Below are 24,868 nucleotides of genomic sequence, written 5' to 3'. Positions count from 1 at the left end.
ATGACTCTATGATTCCAGTTTCGGCTGAGGTAAATTTGGGACCCAGCTCCTTATCTTGTATTTGAGAATGGAATGCACTGGCAAACTGCCACTGACAAAAAGCTGCCAAGAAATGGTTCAAGATGAAGCATCTATAGACAATGAGCCAAGGACCCATCTTTGGGAAAAACACGAATGGGCGATTGAATACAAAAAGCCAAGTATAGCAATGCTAATTTCATTTGATATTGAAACACAAAAGGGGCTGAAATTATAAAGTTGATCTGAATTTGTTATCAGTAATATGTAGCAAGTCCAATCATAGTTTAGTTTTTACAAAAAGTCATACTTGTTTTTCCATTTGGAGTAATAACAAACATAATTAGTTATGACACCATCATCAACAGCTATAACTTGTCTGTTTCTAATGTGCTTCACTGAAGCACAAAAACAGCAATTATTGAAGAATTAGGAGGAGCAACCCAAATGCTTGATTGAACATTATATGATTTGCTGAAATTGACTTGCACCTTTTCAGTTATTCTTGAGTAATGCACAATAGTTCAGATATGCAATGTAATATATTGAGCAAGCTGAATTATAATTAATGCTGAAATGATTAAACTGTCTTAATTTTTTTCTTTGCAAAGAAAATAGGATACAAATGATAAGCTACTATTCTTCAGCAAACAAACTCACACCAATTTCCTCTCTGTGAAAAAATGCTTTAGTTAACATTTAGATGAATAATGTTGATGTGGTATCTACTTCCATCATGTTTACTTATGGTCTTGATCTGTAATAGTAATGGAATTGATGATTGTATATTTTAATAAAATATTTTACTTTCTGTAGCTTCTTTTAGAGTTTCTTCGCAAAGTGATTGATAAAGAGAAGAAAAACAAGATGAATCTCTGGAACGTTTCAACAATAATGGCCCCTAACCTCTTCTTGCACAAGGGAATTCCAAACAAAATTCCTGATGGCAAAGAGAAGCAGCAGGCAGAAAAAGCTGCAAATGTTGTTCGGATGCTCATCCACTACCAGGACCTTCTCTGGACTGTATGTTAATTTGTCAGATGCTAAAATGAAAATGTGTTTGGCCACCCAATTTGGTTATGTAGCAGCCAGGTTTTTCCTGCTATTTTTGTTGTATCAGCTCCAGAGTAGCTCTGATTGTGAACACATACACTTCTATTGCTGGGTGTGCTGGGCTTCAATTTGCTAAGGACAGTAGCACAGGAAGTGCACATTGGAACTATGCCGAGCAGCTAGATCTTGATGTCAGTCAGCTCATCTCATACCTGTTGCAGTCTGCTATATGTTCCACAGCCCAAACATGGCCTTCACAAGCAAGTACAGTATTCAGCGACTAGCTGAAAGAAGGGAGTTGGTAACCAACTTATTTCCATCATGACGTGGCTGAATGTGATCACCTCGCCCTACTATGGTACCAGTGAATGTAATCACAGTTTCACAGAGAGCCCCACACCTTAGCTCACCTTTGTTGCTGATCATTCCTCTTGGCCACAGATTGACATTGATCTCTCATTTGAGGTTTTTAATTCTTTCTGCAATGATCCAATTACTTTCTCAGAATTTTCTACTGAGGTAGATGGATACTTTATATTTAAAAGTGTATAGAAATAAAACTGAGATTTCAATGCAGGAGTGTATTGGCGTTGCTCTCTTTGTGTCAATGTCAATCTGTTACAAAGTGCTGCCACCTTCCCTGGAGCAAAATATGTTGCATGTCCCTTTGATACTGCATGGTGTTTCTAACCTTGTTCAGATAAAACACTGATGGAGAACTAAATCCATTGAAAATTTCAATAAACTAAAGATCAAATTTCACGTACTTTTAAAACCCAACCTCCAGCTGCTAGCCTCTGCATAGCAGGGTATGGCCCAAGCTTAGAACTCTTCTATAAACCAGGCTGCACATTTAAAACATTGTTGGCTGCAATCAGTCTCAGATGAATAGCTATAAGTATAAATACTGTTTAAAGATCATCAATAATTTTTCTTTCCCACTAAATGGAAATTCTTTACATTTACTCAGTTGTGACCTGATTATTTTCAGAAATAAATATATTCAGATAAAAACCTGTGAATTAAACTAAAAAAGTTTTTGGAGGATTCTCAATTTGTTTTACCCTTTACGAGAAGTGATAAATGGAAGACTGAGAATCATGTTTCCTGCAATTCTTTCTGTTTTGTAGATTCCATGTTTCCTTGTGGCACAGGTGAGAAAACTGAATGAAAACAGCAATAAGAAATATGATAAGCGTCTAAAAAATCTTCTAAAGAAGATTCACACAGACAAACACGACAAGCAACAGGTAGGAATGTGTATGAGCAATTCAAATTTGCATTACAGGTTACATAGTTTTGTAATTATTCCTTGAATACAGGTATTTATCAAATTATTTTCAAATCTGAGTATTTGCCTGAGCCCATTTGCAAAACCTGTAATTTACAAATTACTTCTGTTCTGTGTGAAAAGTCTTGAGTAAAAACTTCAACTATTATGATTTATGCTACTGGCGATAACTTGTTTTTTTTATTAAAATAGTCATTAATGAGGAAATGTTGAAGAATATATGCCTCTCATTGAATGTATTCCCTAATTTGATTTATCCCAATTTACTACTTTTGCAAGTTGATGATGTTTAAGTTTTTTTCCCAAAACTAGCAACTTATTTGGACCTAGATTGGCTACCTGTGGTGCCCATTGTTGTACTTGATATGCTTGGCAGGATCGGGGAAAGGTCACTTCATTTAGATAAGGTGGATAGCACTTGTGGCTGCACCTTCAGCGTCTGCTAGTTGAAGAGAATAGAAACTACATTCTTGCAGGAGACAGTAAGGGCTCCCTTCCACACATTTTCCTCACCATATTCCTCACCTGACCATAAGGAGGTCAAAAAATCCATTGAAACGATTTATTCCTTTGAGGTCCTCTGCATCGCTATATTGCCTAGCCATTTTGGCAGCTACATCAAACTTGCTTTGAAATACCAAGTACCAAATACCAACTCAGGCTGCAACCAAGGAAATTCCCAACCTGAGAGTCCTGTGTTTGCTTTTGGAAAGTTAGCTTCATTTGGGGTAAGGGTTTCCTAGTTGGATAAGTTTAACTCTATTGATGTAATGACCATGTCAGTTCTTGGCCATCAGCCGTTGTGAGTCCGTGGATTGATGTGCTCAAACCTAGATTGCAGTCTGAAGTAACTGTTGTACTTTGATGGCTCAAAACATTCCAGGTTACGTTTGAAAATTGGACTTACACTGATTATTATTTTGTATTTATTTGCTTACATGATTATTCTAAAAATGTCACCAGCAACAACAACATAGTTTGCTATGATAGTTAAATGAAATTAAGTGTCTTTTTATCTTAGCAGCAGTTGAACAAGGTCATAAAAATACAAGCCCCCCAGTTATTGAAGGATACAATGGAGGTCCAACTGAATCCTGACATTGTAGTCCGGGATCTTGTGGCTAAGTTCCAGACACAATTCAACTGCAGCAGTTGGGATGCCACCAATACTGATGTCACACAAAGGTAATTGGCTTTTTCACATGTCGTCAGCATTCATCGTTTCCATGTTTTATAGAGTCAGAATGGGTGCACAGATGCTTGGACTTTCAAATCAGCTTTTCACTATGCTTCCAGATATTTTGCCTGTTTTTGAGCAGAAGTATGCTCTCACTGGGGGCTTCCTCTAACTGGATGCCCTGTAAAGGGGATCTCTGAGTGGGGCATGAAAGAACAAGACTTGAACAATCTTTAGTGAGATATGCAGGGTTGAAATTAAAGAAGTATTAAGCATGAATTATGCAATAGATTTAAATTATGTATATGTGGCAAAATACAGTTTGAACAGGAAAGATGTGATTAAGAGATTGTAATTATTAAAAAAGACAACGTAAACAAAATTTAAAAAAAGACTAATTCAATTTTGAAGAATTTACAATTGGTGAGGACTATTCCAATGCAGTGGGTGCAAGTACAGTGTATATTGGACTGCAGCTTCCACATTTTGTATTTTACTGCAAAATTTATCAGAATGGCAAATTCTGTTACCTCAATTCAGTGCAAACTTTGGTGAAAATAATGTTACATTTTATGACCTGAGAATTCGAACAAGTACACTTTATTTCAGTTACGGTAGTGCCACAAAATAGCAGTCTCTATGGCAACTAAGAAGCAATTCATGTTTATTTTTGTAGCTATATAGTGGATGTTGAACTGCAGGTGTTGGTTTGAATGCATCTTTGCAAATCCTAGGATGGTTTTAGAACTGGAAGATGTACAATTGATTGGATCTTTTCAGACTGGCAGCAACAAGAGGAATACATGATCAAAAGAGATCACTTATATATTGTCTTCATTGATCACAGTAAGGCATTCAATCATGTGAGCAAAGGCAGTCAATTTAAACTGTTGAATAAAATTGCTATTGTCAACTGAAGCTACTTAATGTGATGTCCACTTTCCACAAAACACATTGAGTAAGGTCAACTATTATAGAAGATCCATAGTGGGGTGAGACAGGGTTGCATTTTGGTACTGACATCCTTTGCATATTCTTCTCTTGGCTGGTGTCCTATGCCTTCAAGTTATCTGCAGTCTACTTAGATACCAGAATCGAGTGAAAGCTGCTCAGCCTTGTTTGCATGAGATCCAAATCAAAGGTGAGTTAAACCTGATCAGAAAATTGCCCAAGCTGATGATACCAGGTGAAAGTGAGGACTGCAGATGCTGGAGATTAGAGTCAAAATTAGAATGATGCTGGAAATGCACAGCAGGTCAGGCAGCATTCGAGGAGCAGGAGGGTTCCTGCCTGAAACAGCGATTTTCCTGCTCCTCAGATGCTGCCTGATCTGCTGTGCATTTCCAGCACCACCCTAATCTTGACCCTATGCTTATGATCTGGAAATGTGTTGCTGGAAAAGCGCAGCAGGTCAGGCAGCATCCAGGGAACAGGAGAATCGACGTTTCAGGCATAAGCCCTTCTTCAGGAATGAGGGCTTATGCCCGAAACGTCGATTCTCCTGTTCCCTGGATGCTGCCTGACCTGCGCTTTTCCAGCAACACATTTCCAGCTCTGATCTCTAGCATCTGCAGACCTCACTTTCTCCTATGCTGATGATGCCATATTGTTGAAGATCTGCAGCAGCAGTAAATGGCTAGACTCCCAACCATGAGTTTCAGTAAGATAAAGGCCATGAATGAATGTACAACTCGCTATTGGCATTAACAATGTAACACTGGATGTTGGATAATCTCATATATTTTGGCTCCATCGTCACTATCAATCTGCTACTTGATGCAGAAACCAACACATGCACCGTGACAGTTGTTGTATCATTTTTAGCATTCTGCAGTGACAAGGTTTTCTGGATCATGTCTCAATAAAGGTGCCACAGAGCACTGAAGTGAAATCCAGGAATTAATGCTACATTTATATTGAGAAATGTAACTTCAGTTTATAAAAACCATCGTATGATTGGAACTTCAATGAATTTTATTTTGGATCATTAATCATTTTTGGTGAGGCATAGTAATCCAACATTACTGAGGATTATTTTTCCTTTTGTTTTAGAAACAATGGTTCTACTGATTGTTCAGAGTTCTGCCTGTATGAAGTGGGTGGTAATATAGGTGGGTATTGCATGAAATATTATTTTAAACAAATATAGCTAGGACATTCTTAGTGAAAATCGATGTTGAGACTATAATTAATAAAGTGGTAGTGAACAAATTAATGCTATCACAGTTTAGATGATTCTTAGATAACGCGTGTTCCGAAAGTGTGATTTGGCTCTAATGTCACTGAAGAATTAGGGAACGGTATTTTTGAGAATGCTTACTTCTTTTTGGCCATGGTGTAATTACAGCGGGGATCAAACCATGTGCTTTGTCCTGGGCATGCATCGAAGCTCGTGCCAAAGACTCCATGCCATTCACGCATGTGCGATGTCAGCATCGATCCTCCTCCCATTCTCCGCATGTGCTGCTATCAACTGCCATGATAGAGCAGCTTTCCATGAACAATACTGTACAGAGAGCAGCTTTCTTACATTTTTTAAACGTCTTGTGTTAAATTTACTTCTGTTTCGCTAATATGTACGATTTCAACCTTCAATCAGGCAGTGCTATACTTTGTGTTCGACTTTTGGGTGATTGTAAGTGACATTTTTTGCCCCTAACCCCACTTTTCCCATAAGCTCCATTGTTTCAATTAAGTGATTTTCTATTAAGTGAGGTTTTGCTGGAATGCAACTATGGTATTATAAGAGAACGTATTTAGAATTACCACTGTGAAGCAACAGAAAAATACAATACAGAGGAATCTCGATTATCCGAATGACATTGGCGAGGAATATTTTGTTTGGATAATCGAATGTTTAGATAATTGAATGCCGGATAACATTGTTTAGCCAAGCATTGGGACCTTGCAATCTCGGATAATCTGAAATTCAGATAATCGACATTTGGATAATCGAGGTTCCTCTGTATGTGTTTCTCGTAAAGATTCTTTACTGGATTGGCATATGATGAATATTCCAAATAACAAAATAATGCATACATATGTTTCAAACCCTGGGGTGATGGATAACCTTTTAAAAATTACATTTGAATTCCCAGTGACAGACTCAAAGGAATTGCAGAAAAAGATTTCAAGTTTTAAAGCTTCTTGAACAACAATTTAAAGCAACATTGACCAAACATTACTTCATACAGAATTAATACTCCAAACATAAGCAGGGAAAGCAGCCTTTCTCCACTGTAGTACATGCTAAACACTATTGTTCTTGCCATCTCTCTCTCTCTCTCTCTGTCTCTCACTCTCACTCTCACTCTCACTCTCACTCTCACTCTCTCACTCTCTCACACTCTCAGTTCCTGGGAGTTAAGTCTCTAAGAACATGAATGCTGGCTCCTAGCTTTTGTTTCCAGGTATTAACACAATGCCCTTGCCTTCAGCAGATATTTCCCCAGGCCCCCGACCTCTTAGTGTCCAGACCACACAGTTTCTAGCCAGGAAGAGGTCATGACAGTTAAAATTATGTTGTTCTTGGCTCCTTTTCATCTTAAAGAGATAGTCGAAAACATAAACCTCTGATAATACATTGAATTTGTAGCACCTAATGGGACAGTATATAGCTGCTGTGCACAAATGGTGGTTCTGCACCAGAATCCTTCATTGCAGTAAGTCTTGGTTCTTACAAGATACATCTTGTCAATAAATGATCTCAAAGTAATTCATTCAGTTGTTTGAAAATTCTGGATATCCAGTTATTCAGAAAAAAAATTAGACTTAGTTTTATACCTTAGTCTGCTGCTGCTGATAAAAATCCTAAACCGACAATAGGGCTGGATTTTCCAACAGATTTTGGGACTTTAACATTAGGAACAAATGGGGGCCATGAGCTTTTACTTGCTGATAGGGGGACCATCTCAGTATTCCTATGGAGATAGCCTCATAATTAGCTGCCTCCGAGTCTGCCTTCCAGTTATGGACAGTGGGTGAGATGCAAATATGTTCTGGTTGAATCAAAGGGTTGGTAACTGTGTAGCCTTAGCAGCAACACTTGGAAGAGACGGATGTTACCTTGGCATGTTACAGACTGAGGTGGCAGTACAAGCAAGCAGCCCCCATCAGATGACCTATTGGGCGACAGTATTAGATTTTGATATTTTTGTTGTGATTTTGGTTACCTACTATAGGCAGCTGACCATTTGGAAGGAATTTTCAGATCATTTATTAATTTTGAGAAGATGCAGCAGTTTACTTATGATGCATTAGACAAAAAAAAGTATTATGACCCATGACAGTTGAGTGTGATCCATTGATACCAAAGGGTGAACAAGTAGTTCACACAGATTGTGTTGATTTCATTTAAGTTGTGAAGGAAGGTTCCTGCTGTTCAGCCAAAGTGTTCAGAATCTCTTTCCTGGGTAAACACTTAAGCTTTTTTTGGTCCATCTTCCACCTGAGGAAGACAGCTGCCAGACAAAGACCCTGATTCAGATTTGTTGATATGCCCTACCTTTGGGACTGGAAATCTACACTGTGTCAGTCACTTGTCTGAATCTTTTTAAGTCAATGGTTAAGCCAGAACTATGCAAGATGTCAGAATAATCATTGCCCACTTGCCCACCTCCATCTTAGTTAGTTTCATTTCCATAAGAAGAAAAACTTTTATTTTTTTCGAAGCATTACATTGTCAGTAGGGTATTATTGTGACCAGATACATTTTTGATATCTGTTCAACAGAAAATAGTAGCCTTGCAAATTCTGTTGATTCTTGTGACTTTTATTGTACCTTCCTCTTGCCCTTCAGCTTGTTTAGAAGTAGTTTATTCTTTTGGGACACTCAGTTGCAAATTTAACAAGCTTTTCATGAAGCTGCTGTTCGTTCTTCTTACATGTTCTGTCTGTCTTGTGATTGGTAACAACCCCCACTACCCCATCCCCATACCAGGTCAAATGAATCCTCATTAAATACAGAGTGTTCCTAGCTGTATCCAATACTCGAGTTACCATTGCCTCCAGTTCAAGTGGCCCACCAGAAGGCTGCAGGGAAGCTGCCAATTTCAAACTGTAGTCAGCAACTGCTGTGCTGCCACTAAATGCCAGTGGCCTGAGAAAATCGCCCTCAATAGGCTCTTGATTTATTTGAATTTGTTACCCATCTCAGTCAATGAGCAGCTGATTGGAGTTGGATTCCACCGTTGGACAACCTCCTGGTAGTGGGCTATATTAGGAAACCATCCCAAAAATCTCCTTACTATTCCTGAACTCGCCCAGTCCCCCAGCCTGCTACTAAGGGCGGGCAATATTCTGCCTATGTTTTAGCACTTCTGTTCAAGCAATTCTGCCATACTGTAATTGCACAAACAAGCCTTATCACTTAATGTTTTTATGTTAGCTACCTCTTTAAATCAAGCAAAGAAACAAAAGTCCAGCAAACTAAATTTCATCAATTTAATCACATTATAAATAATATTTGATATTAATAGTTCCTTACTTTTTTTTCAATTCTTTATTTCTGAGCTTCAAGGAGAGTATTCAGTATGATCTGTTTTGCAGAAACTTAATTCAGTGCTGTCCTTATCTGGAATTGGACTTAGGAGTGATGACGGACTTAGGAGTGTAAATTATTTTCACCATGTGAAAGACTGAAACCAACTATTGCACTCTCCTCAGTAGTCCGGCTGAGATGAACTGACTGATCACAGATTAATAGATGAACTATGCCATGCCTCTGGAGTTTCATACTGTAAAAGGTGGACTTTTAAATTGCTGTGCTGCTTTGGTCACCAGTTAAGTGTTAGTTTATATTTTAACAGGCGAACACTGTCTTGATCCCGATGCACTTATTTTGGAACTGTACAGGATTAACCCTCAGGCTGAGTGGGTTATAAAGCAACGTGCAGCATTGTGAAATGGAAGCTACATTTTCGTGAATATTCATCACTTAAATCCACAGAGTTTGCTGGTTGAATAATATCTGTACTTTAGCTATTGTTAAAACCTCAGAGAGCAAAAGAAATAATGCTAAAGTACTTTCTCAAGGTACATCCAAGATGCAACTTATTCAGCAAAGTCCAGCACCTTCATTAAATGATGGACCCTTACCACTAATTTAGATTAAAAAAAACAGATCAGCTTTTAATTTGCTGGTCTACTGGCATGTGAATTTGATAGCTTGAATTTTATACAAAATTTATATTTAACCCTGGCTATTTTTTTGGGGACATGTGTAAGCACTGCCAAATATTGCTAAGAATATTATGGAAAAGACACACAAATTACCTTTATCACTATGTAATATATATTTTCTTGGAATGTGTTTAACTGTCTTTTGAATGTCACTTTGGAGTTACTTGGAAAAAGGAATCTGTAAAGTGGAGAAAGTGCAACAAAATGCAACTTGGCTTGTGCCAAAATGTACGCACAATCTGTTATTTATTGAAGGAGAAAAAGGAATGAGCTGAACCTGAACCTTCAGTTTATTTGCCATGAAGCCATATTTGACTGCATATATCAAACTCTGCAGAAGCAAGAGGATCTTCAGCTCGGACAAAGAATTATGATTGTGTTTCAGCACTTTAGGGCTTTGTTACAGAGAATGTGATGCAATCCAAGGCAAAAATTTGGTAGTATAAAAACACAATAGCCCATATGAATTTATTATGGACAATAATATTTGAAATCTGCATAGCATGTGTTTTGCTTTCTTTAAGGCAACAGCCTCCTGCTATTTACTCTTTAGCTTTTAATGTTGTACAATGTATAATATTGATATGTAAAGTTTGGAACATTTTTCTACGCATTGCTGCAATTGTAATTTTTCTTCTATTTTAAGTTTGTTTTAGCAACCATCTCAATCTGTTGTTTGTGTCATTCCATTAATTGGTAATGTTATTTTTAAGAAGATTAAATAATACGATCTTTACAATATTCACAATTCTTCTAACTGCAAAGATTATTTCCAACTATTGAGAAATTATTGCGCTCTGCCAGTACAGCAAATAATAATTAGCAGTCCTGACTAAGGCACATCAGACTTCTCAAAATTGAATCCCCAGAATTTCTGTTACCTAGATTCACCCAGGACTAGCAGAGTTAGAAACAACTGGTGGAATAGATTAAAGACAAGAGTTTTCTTCATTCTTTTTGATATTATTTAACATAACATTGTAGATGCAATTACAGCCAATATTTAAAATTAAACTGAGCAAAGCAACAGGTAAAGAGCAGCAAAAAATGAAATTTCGTCATAATTGCTGAATATATTGTATGTCAGCAACCTTGCCAGGCCTGATAGCTCTACTCGTTTGTTGTACTTTCCTCAGTGCAGCTCAGCTGAAATCAGCCAAACCTAAATAAAAGAGCTTGAAAATTAAAAACAAATTATGTTAAATGTAACTCGAGTTTCAGTACCATACAACACTTGTTTAAAAATATTGTGCTAGAGTCAGTCCTGGATGAATCCTCAGATTGAAATAGTAAGTAGGCATGTTTCACTTGATTGCACCTGTTTGTGCCCATAGAAAGATGCGCTGCAAATTCAGTTTAGTTATTTTAGGTGCATGTTTTACAAGTTTCTACATTTCACGAAGAAATTGTCTCATGTACATCAATGGAACTAGTAAATGATTCAGTTTTTTTAATGACATTGTCAGTGATTTTAAATGAGGTTACTCAGAGGACTAGATATTCTTGTTAAACATCCTTTTCTTTTGATAGGCTGAGTTCACCAGTCTGGAATACATAAAATGTTAATATAATGATCATGAAAATAAGTTATTGTATTCTATCATGTGGCCTCATTGTACAGATTCATGGAAGATTTTACATGTATAATTATGCAAATAAGTTTGATCCAAAACTTCACCTTGGAATTCAGTTTACTGAGTACACCTAAAGTGCAAACTTGACCCCAAATCATCCACTGAATATTTAACTTGTCAGATTAATAAATCCTGCATAAGCACAATATTGGCTGGGATTTGTTTAATAGTTATGATGGTAAAACAAACAGTTTTCACAATCACTTTGCCCCCTAACTGTGCAGTTAAATGTGGATTTTTTTTCTTTATTCATTCATGGGATGAGGCTAGGCAGCAGTTATTACCTGCCCCTAATTGCCCAGAGGGCAGTTAAGAGTCAACCACATTGCTGTGGGTCTGGAGTCACGAGGATGCCAGATAGTGTAAGGATGGCAGTTTCTTTCCCTATAGGACATTGTTGGAAAAAACTATCTGGGTCACCAATCAACAATGGATTCACAGTAATCATTAGAATCTTAATTCCAGATTTTAAAAATTGAATTCAAATTCCACCATCTGCCATGACAGGCTTTGAACATGGTTCACCAGAATATTATCTAGTCTCTGGATTAATAGTTCAGCAATAACACCACTCGGCCTTCACCTCCTCCATCTCAATGTTGCCGTCAGTGATTTATTGCTTCTCCTTGCAGTCTTCTCCCTGCAGGCTGCAGTCAACTAGAACCATTTGATGACAACTTATCCTGTTACGCTGGAATTTTGTTGTTTAAGAAAATCTCAAATAACTATGCCTCGATGAATGATGTATAACTGAGTTTCCAATGATATACTGAGTCATAAATATTGCTAAGCATCATCTTGGCCCTGGAAATCTACTTTTATATTTATGTAATATTTTTCCAGTCTCATAAAATTTCTCAAGTTTTTGATGTAATAAAACTTTTTGTTTGATATTTCAGTTTCTACTGTGTATGCCTCAATCATAATTGAGCTTGCTGGAAAACTTGCATTGAATCATGAATAATTGGAACATTTTACTTCCTCATTTGCTATTTGTGAAGCCTTTAATGTGATTGATTTCCTTCACCACTTGATGGCGTCACTGTTGCTAGTTGTCCAAAACCCCTCTAGTTGGCAGCAGACTCAAATTAATGTTGGGAAGGGTGAAATCTCTTCCACAGAGATCTGAGTCTTTCCTGGGAAGCTTTCTTCAACATCAGGGTTGAATGTCATTGATTGTAATAACCATTAAATAGTCAACATCACCCGAGGAAATCAAGAACATAAAGCACTGAGTATGTTGTTATCAGATTTCTATTCTTTTCTAAACTGTAAAACAAACCAATGTTAATGGGCAAGTGGAAGACCAGGTTCTGGTCTAATTTTTAATAATTTAAACCATTGATAGGTTTTCCACCATCTTCAAACTCTATCTGAATAAGAATACTTATATTTGGTGATTAATTGTCCTATATCTGTATACTTGGAGATATTCAGGGAAATGTTTTAAAATACTTAACCTGTTGATGTCAGATCTCCTCCAGTTGACATCCACTATGCTGTTGCAAATGAACAAGCAGAAGCTGCATGTGCCTATGTGAAAGAAGAATGACTTGCCTTGCAAGTATCAACACATTTACAGTCAATGAGTGACCACTGTACCCAGATCTCTTTTACTGGTACTGGCGTCCTGTCAGTTTCTTTTGTGCTTAATGCTGCAGAGGTCTAACATGCAGCTGGTGATGTTCTTCCTGTGCAATGCTATCAACTTCCTCTTCGATAGGCTACTGATTTTCTCCTGCGTCTTAACAGTCCATCATGTCCCCTCTTTGCTTTGGTTGTGCACTCTGTCCAGAATGTACTGCAAGGTTTTCCCAGACTGATCCAAGTATCATCTTCAGCTGATCTTCTATCATCTCCATGATGGCCCCCATTGAAGAACAGGCTGCATTATGTCTATATTCAACTTCAGTCACCGGGTAAAGGAGTCAGTCATAGTTTCACACCGTAGCCCTTGTCTCCCAATAATTATACTTGAAAGACAACCCGTCCCTTGAACTGAAGCAGGAATATGAGACTTCTCAAGGATATAAGGAATATGGCAACATGCAAGTTACCTGATGCAGATGTTTAAGATGTTGTAACAATGATCACAGTTGACTTGTAGATTGAAGGAATGGAACACATTGCTATTGATGTGAAACTGGCAAAGTTATAATATTCTGTCAATGTGACATGAGTACAGTCAATAGCTCCCTACACCTCGGAGAGCCAGCTGGATTAGTGAAGCCTAGTGCCTGGACTGCAGCACTGATCTGGGAAAATGAGATGCAATGATGTGATCTGGCATAAATTGCATTGAAAATAGCCTTAATACATTTGTAGTTTGAGGGTTGTGTGTTCCCACACAGATCCTTAGTGGATGTTTGGAAGCAACCTGTTGCATAGAAGTGCAGCTGTCACCTTGACAACCACTGCGATAAAATGAGCAGCCACCCCTTGACATTGCAGTCCACTCTGTGACAGTGTTATGGCATGTCCTCAGTCTGTGCTGACTACCAGATTAATTATTAATTTTCATTGTTAAGAACTCACTTTTAATTATGATTTTGGGATAAATTTATATTTAATGGTTGTATTTTAAAATAAAGTGAATTCACAACATTTTAAAAGTCTCTGGGTTAAAAGCATCTAAGGTTTTATTCAAGTCAAGACAGTTTATGAAATGCCATATCTTATTGTCTATTCGAAACTCATATAATGAGCACGCACTATCTCAATCCATTGTGTTGATATTTTGACTGAAAATCGGATTTACTGTGGAATCATTAATAACAACCTCTGCTACCAGAGAGAAAATGCTATTTGATGTGTCAAAACGCACAAGAATGGGCCCTGGCAGCATTCACTGGGCCTATTGTATATGCAAACACTCAGTTTTCACTTATAAAGGTGCAACACGTTTGGAATGATCATGTACATTGGCTGTACTGCTGGCTCCCTCTAGTGTAAGATTATAAAAGCACAAGTATCCATTCAGAAAATATAAATGTATTGAAATAAAAATAGTCATTCAGCATCTATTGAAAGTCTTTAACGCAGACATGGGAATATCTGCAGTCTTGTTCAAAAATGGAGACAAAAACTATCAGGTAACTATAAACTATTAGTTTAACATCTGTCATTGGGAAGATGCTCGAGACTATTATAGAGGATGCAGTCATAGAGCACTTAGAAATGTAATCTAATCAAGCACAGTCAGTATGGCTTCATCAAGGAGATATTGGCCTGATAAATCCATTAGTTATTGGGGGAACATAACAACTTGTGCATATAAAGGGGAACCAATAGATGTAACATATTTGGATTTTCAAAAGGTATTCAATTAAGTACTGCATGTAAGGCTACTTAATAACAAAGGAGCCCATGGTATTGGGCCAGTATATTAGCATGGATAGAGGATTGGCTAACTATTATACAGTTGGGATAAAATTTTCAGTATGCGTTCATGACTTCGATGATGTAAATGGATGCACTGTTGCCAAGTTTTCGGATAACACAAACACTGGTGGGAAGGCAAATAGTGAGGATAATAATTAGATTAGATTAGATTAGATTACTTACAGTGTGGAAACAGGCCCTTCGGCCCAACAAGTCCACACCGACCCGCCGAAGCGCAACCCACCCATACCCCTACATTTACCCCTTACCTAACACTACGGGCAATTTAGCATGGCCAATTCACCTGACCTGCACATCTTTGGACTGTGGGAGGAAACCGGAGCACCTGGAGGAAACCCACGCAGACATGGGGAGAACGTGCAAACTCCACACAGTCAGTCGCCTGAGGCAGGAATTGAACCCGGGTCTCTGGTGCTGTGAGGTAGCAGTGCTAACCACTGTGCCACCGTGCCGTGGGCAATAATGTGTCTACAGAAGGATATAAACAGGTTAAGTGAGTGGGCAATACGTTGGCAGACGTAAATATAATATGGAAAAATGTGAAGATTTGGCGGGAGAAGTACAAGCACTAATTATTATTTAATTGCGAAGAGACTGTGGAAAATAGCAAAAAGAGATTCTGGAGTACTTTTGCATGAGTTACAAAAAGCTAGCATCCATGTTCAGTGGGTAGTAGGGATAGTGAATTAACTATTTCAAAGAGAATGGAGAGCAAAAATAGGACAGTATTGCTAAAAACATATAAGGCATCAGTCAGACCACACCTGCAAGTCTGTGAACAGTTTTATTCCTCTTAAGGAAAGATATATTTACATTGGAGTCCATCCAAAGAAGGGTTTACAAAGGAAGGTTGGTTCTGGGTATGGAGGGATTTTCTTTTGGGGAGAGGTTGAATAGGTTGGGCTTTATACGTTGGAATTTTGAATAATAAGAGACAATCTCTTTGAAGCATCTAAGGCTTTTAGGGGGCTTGACAGAGCAGATGCTGAGAGGTTGTTTCCTCTTGTGAGAGAATGTAGGACAAGAGGACATAACCTTAGAACGGGCCATATAATAGAGTCGAAGATTTTACTTTTCTATCAGGAGGTAGTGTAACAGTGGATTTTTTTTAACCACATTCTTGATTTTGAGTTGTTAAATATAATCAAGACTGAGAGAAACAGATTTTAAATCAGTAAGGAAATCGATGATAATGGGAATAAGGCAGGACTGTGAAGTTGAGGATTATCAGAAAAGTCATGATCACATTGAGTGCTGGAACAGACTGGATGGGCTGAATGGCTTACTTCTGTGCCTACATTTTATAGTCATATGGCTTCCTGCATACAAAGAGTTACAAATATTATTAACTGTGCTTGTTTTTAATTGGAATATGTCATAAACTCTAAATACTGTAGTTAGTTATAAGAATTATTAAAATAACTTTTTATAAGTATTACATTCTAATAATGTGGTGCACCTTTATAGTAGTTATGCTACTGAGGTATACACAGTATATCAGTTCCAGTCTGAACCTCCGACCTGTGCTGATTGAGCTGATCTTGGTTGAGACAGTAGTACAGCAAACAGACTTTAGCTTCTCCTTGCCTATGGGAAGAGAGAAAAAAAGCTAGGATTTGAGTTCCTGCTATCCAGTTACTTTGATAAAACCAATATTGACTTTGGCTTCTTAGTTTCTGGACAAAGGCATGAAAACTGGAATGAACCAGGGCACAAATAACAGAAACAATTTCAGTGAGAAAGTAGCAATATTGTTGGAAATTACAAAATTAGTTGAAGAAGAGGTTTACATTTGCAAAGAAAGCGAGTAGTTGGGTAAAGATTCACAGCGATGAAATTCCAGCAAAATATTTAACCAATTTTCTGAATGAACTTTCTTGCAAGTGATAAACGTAAATTGATATTCCATTGATTATTAACTTTGAATACATTTTACCAGCTTTCTTATCAGGGTTTGGTGTTTACTTGACATAAAAACAGTTTCTCACTTTGAAATTTGGCTCTTGAAAGCAGAGAATTGATTTAAAAGCTTAAAGATAAACATTTCATTTACCATTTTAAATTTTCAAATTTGGAACTAATTTGACTGCTTTGATATACACATTATTTTCAAATAGTACTTTGTATTGATATGGAGAATAGTCCAAGCAATTAATTGCATAATAGGAACTGAAATCTGCCGAATATATTCCCATTTTAGTTGATTTTATCACTTGCATGTTTTTAAAATAGGTTTTAATTGAAATTTAATACAGTTTGTCTGAATCCTTTCAAGTGTGTAGAATCTTCAGCAATCCTCAACAATAGATTTTACCTTGAAATTTTCTTTCATATCTGTACCTGGCTGTTTATTTCTTTATTGCTATGAACAAAGTATATGTCAGCTGTTTGCTAATCTTACTCTATATGTAAATTTATAGATTTCTAATTGACATATTGTGGCCTAATACACTAAGGAAAAGCTATTTGATAGAGATTAAAGGGGCAATAATTAGACTAGATTTTTCAGACAAAATAATGGTGAGTTAATGGCATAAATGATACAACAACTGCAGGCAAACAGCAAGTAGGAGATTACAAATTAATCTTCAAAAATTTCTATTTGAGTTTCTCTGCTCTACTATTAGTTCAATGACCTTCCCTCCATTTTAACATCAGAAGTGAGGATGTTTGCCAGTGATTGCAAAATGTTCAGCACTATTCATGATTCCTCACATACTGAAGCAGTCCATATTCAAATGCAAGATCTGGACAATATCCAAGTTGACAAGTGGCAAATAATATTTGTGCCACACAAATGCCATCTATCTCCGATAAGAAACAATCAAACCACTGCCCCTTGACATTCAATGGTGTTACATTACTGAATGCCCCACTATTCTGAAGGTTACCATTGACCTGAAACTCAACTCGACTCGCCATACAAACATAATAGCTATAAAAACAGGTCAGAAGCTAGGAATACTGCAGCAAGTAACTCATTTCCTGACGCCTCAAAATTTGCCCATCATTTGCAAGTCATAAGTCAGGAATGTGATGGAATACTCCCCTGGATAGGTGCAGCTCCAACAACGTTCAAGAAGCTTGACACCATCCAGGACAAAGCAGCCTGCATGATGGGCTCTACATCCAAAATACCCTCTCCCTCTTCTTTCTACACTCAGCAGCAGCAGTGTATACTATCTACAAGATATACTCCAGAAATCCACCAAGGTTCCTAACATAGCACCTTCCAAACCCGCATCAACTTTCAACTAGAAGGATAACGGCAGCAGATACCTGGGAACACCACATCCTGCAAGTTCCCCTCCAAACCACTCACCATGCTGACTTGGAAATATATTGCTGTTCCTTCTCTGTGATTAGGTCAATATCCTGGAGCACCTTCCCTAAGGTCATTGTGGATTTACCTACAACAAGTAGACTACAGCAGCTCAGCACTACCACTTTCTCAAGGGCAACTAGGGACAAATCCTTGTTTTGCTTCTGACACTATCATTGCACCACATTACATACCTGAGAACTAGGCCTTCCGTTATCCATGGACTCCAGTGCGGTGTCTTTCTGGCAGTAACCATGGCCTCCTCAGTGGCACTGCTAAGCACAAAAACTGCTAGTCTAATTGGCCAGTAGCTTTTGCTGTATGTTTCCACCCCCGCCCCCCACCTCGGGGTCTTCAAGAGATGGCCCCTCTCCTGCCTAATTGTCATACGGTTCGATGGACCTTTCCAAAAACAGGGGCTGCGTGTTTCTCACTGGTTGTCCAGATTGCAGATGATACCTCAACGTCACACAACAAGATTCTAATCCATTGAGAGTGTCAGAGAACCAAGCAGGTATTCAGAATAGGAGGTGTCTGAAGAAGGGTCATGGGCCTCAAAACTTTAACGCTGCTTTCCCTCCACAGATGCTGCCAGACTTGCTGAGTTTCTCCAGCAGTTTCTGCTTTTGTTATAGGTTTCCAGCATCCACAGTTCTTTGTTTCAGCAGCACAAATCCCGAAAGGTCCCACCATCAGCAATCCCTCTCTCCAGTGGTGAGTGTACTAAAGTACAAGCTCGGTGCCGTGGATATATGATGTTTACATATTGTGGTACACTGTGGACAATTGTGTGAGGTGGCTCACTAGAGAGAGAAAGCATTAGTGAAACTCCTCAAAATTAACATAGCTGAATTTTAGTAACATTCAGCCCAAAATTTCGAACTGCTATGTATATATGTAGCTTGGTTGGTTTATTTGTTTGTTTTGATAATACATTCCCATTCTGTTGTTAAATAAATCTACAACCTCAAGGGAATAGATTTCAGTGATTAACCACCATGTTAACAAACCAAATAACAACATATCTTATCATGTATCAAGCCAGGTTGCATCCTGACTTGTCCTGTGGTACCATCAACTGGCATCATAACATGTTCTACTTGCTCCACACTGGGCACATCCTCTTTGGTTCATCCTCAGGTGATTGAGAGTCATACTGATTTTGAAACTTGGAACTTCGCCACTTGTTTTAGTTACCAGGTTTTGGCTGGTCATACTTGTAGTCAACCAGGGGTTGTGTCTTTGAGATATGAGCTGGCATAAGTTTGTAGTGTATGGAATGAGTTCCAGTAGGTGCAATGAGTTTGACTGAGGGTTTTTATGAGGTCCAGTGGGATTGTATGAAAATATTGCATGATGTTTAGTGACTTCTTCTCAAAAAATTATTTCTAATTCTTTCTTTTTTAAAAAAGATTGCTTCCAAGATTGGCAAATCCAAATTGTACCACATTTTCCTTTACATTTTAAGTGCCATGCTGTAAATTTAATTCAGTTATATATGGGAAGGATAGAATATCAGGGGTTATCTAATTTAACAAACATCACCCTCCCAAAGTAAAATCAACTTTTTGCACAGGTTTAATTTGCTGTCGTATGAACAAATTTGTCGCTTAAAGGATTGATGTAGCTTTGGTTTACTCATTGAATGAGACCAATATTGTCCAAGTTACAGCCTGTTACCTATTTCTATGCCTCAAGACTTTGAACATGTCATTTTAAGTTCATAAACTTAATTTGTGCTCATGCTACTTATTTCCTAATTTAACCAGTTTAAAGTTTGTAGGCTTTCGGGACAGGAAGCAGATTATCTTAGTGCCCGTTACCTCACTGGTAATAGATCTTAAATCAATATGTTTAAGGGTTCATTTGCGTTGCTAGTGGTTACAGTTCAGTTTCCAACCAGGCAGAACTATGTTTATATGATTTGGTTCCTGTCTGGTTGAAACTTTAACTGGCTTTCCCAGGAGAAAGCTCTGCAGAAGTGTGAAGAAAAATCAGATCTGCACATTTTAAAGATAACAAAATGGGTTGATTCGAACAATTACCATCTGGGCCCCAAATAAAAGTTGTACAGAGGTGATAGCATGACAGTAGATTGAAAAATAAATGTGCAATTTTTGGAAGTTAAAATTGCTCAATTCCGTTTTGCAATGCCATTGTAAATAAGAAAGCACTTTGAATGCTAAATTCAGATTGTAGTTTCCATAAAATTACATTCTTCCAAATATATTAGATATTCAGTAAGTAGAATGTTTTACAATTGTACTCTTACTTCTGACTTGAATGTTGTTATTTGCAGTGATGAGTGTAGATTGTGCAGCTTTCCTTTCAAGTTTATCTTCCACATGAGTGCTGATAACTATTGTGCTGTTGTTGTTATCGCTGGTGTGTCACTGGTCCTATACATATTGATGTAGAAGGGGATCTATTGTCAAGGCCTGCTATCAGTGTTCTTTCAGATTCCATTAGCAATTTGTTTATTCCAGCCCTTCAATTTAAAAGTTAAAACTAAAAGCCAGCATGCAAATCATGTGCAACCAAAGGAATAAAAATCTGCCTTCATTTCTAAGATTACATATTTAAATAAACAATGATTTTGGACTGTTGTAGTTTCATATATGCAATTATTGATAGGACGAGCTCAGATTTATGCAATATAAAAGCAGTTCTTGGAAGAAAGGAGAGCGGGAGAGATGATGGAGAAGCATTAATGGTTAAATGAGGTTACAAGTAATTAAATAAAAGCTTGGAAATGTAAATGAAGGCTGAGAAGTCAGAATCAAATCTTAAAATACCATATGTAAGCTACACCCCAAATACATTGTTACTTTCTGGTTACTGAAGCATAAAAACAATTCACACATTTAAAGCAGTTCCTTGGTGGCTTGCAAGGCAACACTTTAGCATCTCTCCTGTCAGTAATCTAGGGATAATGACTCTACTTCCTGTGTACAATGTGCCATCAGGACTGTAAATTTACCTCTGTATTGCCAAAATATACTCTTGTGACCTCAGGGATCTCCTTGACGTTTTCATGCTAAAACTTTCATCATGACTTCCTGCATCTATGTCTGCCTCTGGTTAGATAGTTTACTTGATTTGATCAAGGTGTTTGTTAGATTCCATGTCTTTGATGAATCAATGACTTTCAGAGCATGTTGAGCTGCTGCTCCATGTTGGATCTGAAAAATTTCACACTCTGTCAGAGTATCCTCTGATTCTTTTTCATAGGGATTGCTGCTCTTGACAGCACGTCAGTGATTTACATCTGTTTCCTTTGCTTTGTATGTCACATGCGGGTGATATCTCTGTACAGAAGTAACAATTTTTGCAGATATTTTGGACCAGATAGCTGTGGTCTGAGGAAAATGCTTTAACATGACTTATATTTGGATTGAACTGTCATTTTGTCTTTTCCAAGTCGGTACTTATGAAAATATTCACAAACAAAGATAGTGAGCAGGCATTCTCTCTCAATCTGAGCATTGTATTGTTGTATTTGCATTAACACCATGGATGTACATGCAGCTGATTATCCTTGCTGTATGACAACTTCACCAAGTTCTGTCTTGCTGGTGTCACACTTCCATGTTTCTGTTATAATATTTCAATACCTGTGTTACCATCACTAGTTGCTTGATCGTAGTGAGCACTGGTTGTTATGCTGCTGCCTAATGTCACTACACATCCTTAATGGTTTACATAACAATGGAAAAAATGTGTAAGAATTTTATGATCATAGAATCCCTACAGTATGGAAGAGGCCATTCAGCCCATTGAATCCACATCGACTCTCCAGAGACCATTCCACCCAAACTTACCCTATCTCTGAAACTCTGCATTTCCCATGGCTAATACACCTAACCTACACATATTTGGACTGTGGGAGGAAACTGGAGCACATGGAGGAAATCCACACAGACATGGAGAAAATATGCAAACTCCACACAGACAGGGTGGAATTAAACCTGGTTCCCTGGCATTGTGAGGCAGCAGTGCTAACCACTGAGCCACCATGCCACCCCACAGCAGAGTTTACTGTTCTTATGTCACTATATCACTGCTACAGCTGTCACCTTTTTGGGTTATGGATGCTTACTTTTTCAATGTGTGATGTTCCCTGCAGTATTTGTAGCCTGTAGCCTTTCCTTTGTCATTGCAAGGCCAGGTCTGTTCTGCCATGTTCTGGCCGCTGATACACAACCTCAGCACTTCTGGACTTCTTTACAGTTTGTTCCCAATGCAATAAAAGTAGTTTCATAATTGCTCTGGTTCGTTAATTAAATCTGTATAATATGGCCTCAGTAAGTGGAAATTCTCCTAGTTCTGCTTCACATCCCTTTCCATTTTAACCAGCATTGTACAGGGAAATCTGCAGCTAGTATGCCTTAACTAGTGCTTTCAACTGTAGCCTTCTTGTTTCTTTTCTATGGATTTCAACAGTTTATTAGTTTTAAGGGGCTCCAAACATTCAAGTCCTAATTTATTAGCTGTGCTCCTATAGGCTTTAACATTCAAACTTAGCTCTATTCTGACACCATGCTATGGGCTCACAGAAGAACACACCTGTGTTTTTTTTTGAACTAGCTGTAAGATGGGCGCCTGCAATGAATGCCTCATTACAGATGTTGCATGATTATGACGAGCCAGGAGGCACATTGGTGCAGTATTGCATTTCTATCACAAATAGGTTCTGACTATTAACCCATGGTTTACTAAAGAACCAGCTGCATGCTGCAAGGAAGGAGTCTTCTGATCTTTCCAGTTGCATTGACTGAGATGGACTGAATGGCCTTCCTGTCTCTTAACATTTCATTGAGATCTTTCAACGGTTGAAATAAAAATAATTACGACATCTTCTGGGATTCTGTTTAGAAATATATTAGTTCAATCCAGCCAATTAGAAGACTAACTAATAAGAGCCTTGAATGTTCCAGGCTTTGAGGGATAAAATGGGTTGATTTCTTCTGATTTCAGTGCAAATATCCATGTATAGGTATTGAATTATTGGGTTATGGTAGGACTGAGGCCAGCTACATTAACCCTAAAATCCCATTAATTTAACAGTGCTGGTGTAGGCTCATCTGCGAAGGATAGCATTTTAGGTGAGCTACTGACTGATAGCTGCCAACTCTGCACAAATTAGTATCTTCCAGAAAAGAAAGATGGGAAGAAAATTAGACCAAGCACCCCCACAGACCTAATGTTGGAATTAAATCATTCAAAAACAGTGATCAATTATTTCCCCTTGAGATTACATAACAGACCACAATTCATTGTGCCATGGCATCTAAGTATCTGCCCTTAGTTAAATTTCCTTCAGATGTTTGAGTTTTTAATTCTTTGCACATGAAGTTATTGACTGTATGAGTTGACAATAATACAGCGATAGAAACCAGGCTGCTGTGAGTTGAATAAACGAGGCAAACATGTATCTCTTTAAGGAATCAGATTGAGGGTTGATGAAATTAATATCATAAGGACTGAGAATAGGTGTAAATTAGAGTGGGAGAATTCAATGTCAGATCAGGTAAAAAAAAAGAAAGATGTATTTATGGAGGTGACTGGGGTCTCACCATTAGCTGGAGAGCTAAATTAGGAAGGCTAACTGAATTAAATGTTACTCAGGCGCTTAACCTGACAGCAATAGTTATTGTGATGGAGCTTGTGGGAGAGGAGTCAGGAGAGCAGGTTGGGCCCTCATTGAGCCTCCACCCCCTGATGTTAGGTCTCCCAGTCAGGCACTGATTGTCAATTTAAGAGCTGCGATTGAATGGTCATCTTCACGGCATCCTGCCACATACTTATTTAATCAGGTGAAAGGCAGGATGGTAGAGAGTCTCTCATCCACACTCCCTGCTTAATAAAATGCCAACTCCCCACCAAATTTTTCACCAGGATGGCATTAAATTCCACTCAAAAAAAGCGCAATAAAGATTAGATTAGAAGAAAGAGGACAGAGACCAAATATTAACAAAATGCTTATGTTGTTAGAAGAGCACAACAGCTATTCCTGATGAAGGGCTTTTACCCGAAACGTCAATTTTTCTGCTCCTCGGATGCTGCCTGGCCTGCTGTGCTTTTCCAGCACCACTCTGATCTAAATCCCCACCATTTATATTTATCATACAAACACAGGAGCCTTTTATGATTCAAAACATTTCGATGATGAGAGATGTAGCATTTTTGCAAAACCTTTTAAAATGGTGAGTGTGTCTAGTTTGCACAGCAACTTTTGGATAGCTACTGAAGTTGCCGTATAATTTTGCATGTAAATAGTGAGTACCTTCAGTCTGTCTGTTCTTTTGGTAGTAAAATCTGACTCAATAATCTTAACTCAGAGAATGGTGGTCAGACTGAAATTAGAATGATGAGCATAATATTCTTCCTTTGTTTAGTAAATGGTTTTGCTGGTGCCTAGCTTACCTGTGCAATTTGTAGTTTGAAAGGGAGATAATTAATTGGGTGATATTTTATGTGTGCAATCGATTTTCATTGTTCACATAGAAAAAGTGTGACAGAAACTCAGCATTGCCCATGCATGTAGATGATCATGTGAACAGTTTGTCAAGCAACATCATGCATAATAGGATTTTAACAAATTGGAAAGAAAAGGTAAACAGTTTACTAATTTTAAGAATGTATGTTATTTAATTGCTTGGCGACACAATTTAAACAAAAAAGTTCTAAGGCGTACTCTGCTATCTCTGTGTAAAATTTAGCAGTGGATTAACTATATTTATACTGTTGAATGTTCAAAACTAGATAATTGGCTAACATTTTATGCTTGG

At 37.9% G+C, this 24,868-nt stretch overlaps 1 protein-coding gene and 1 long non-coding RNA gene across 6 annotated transcripts in view; both read left to right on the top strand.

The window, feature by feature from the left end:
• LOC122560184 (rho GTPase-activating protein 40-like) overlaps positions 1-13,894 on the top strand; it is a 133,836-nt gene extending 119,942 nt beyond the window's left edge. For 3 of the 5 annotated variants that reach the window (XM_043710571.1, XM_043710572.1, XM_043710568.1), the window contains 5 exons: positions 835-1,041; positions 2,202-2,321; positions 3,384-3,547; positions 5,592-5,650; positions 9,347-13,893. In XM_043710571.1, coding sequence (XP_043566506.1) covers positions 835-1,041; positions 2,202-2,321; positions 3,384-3,547; positions 5,592-5,650; positions 9,347-9,441 — 645 coding nt within the window. In that variant the 3' untranslated portion in view covers positions 9,442-13,893. Of the gene's footprint in view, positions 1-834; positions 1,042-2,201; positions 2,322-3,383; positions 3,548-5,591; positions 5,651-9,346 lie in introns of all 5 variants that reach the window. The other 2 variants (XM_043710569.1, XM_043710570.1) reach the window with 2 other exon arrangements.
• Positions 13,895-18,735: 4,841 nt separating this feature from the next.
• Positions 18,736-24,868, top strand: part of LOC122559916 — a 57,466-nt gene continuing 51,333 nt past the window's right edge. The window contains exon 1 of the long non-coding RNA XR_006314598.1: positions 18,736-18,791. This is a non-coding gene — a long non-coding RNA (uncharacterized LOC122559916). The remainder of the gene's footprint in view (positions 18,792-24,868) is intronic.

The sequence above is a fragment of the Chiloscyllium plagiosum genome, chromosome 20 (assembly GCF_004010195.1).
Source record: "Chiloscyllium plagiosum isolate BGI_BamShark_2017 chromosome 20, ASM401019v2, whole genome shotgun sequence".
NCBI lineage: Eukaryota > Metazoa > Chordata > Chondrichthyes > Orectolobiformes > Hemiscylliidae > Chiloscyllium > Chiloscyllium plagiosum.
Note: the sequence above shows the minus strand (reverse complement) of the source record. Positions and strands in the feature narration are given on the sequence as shown.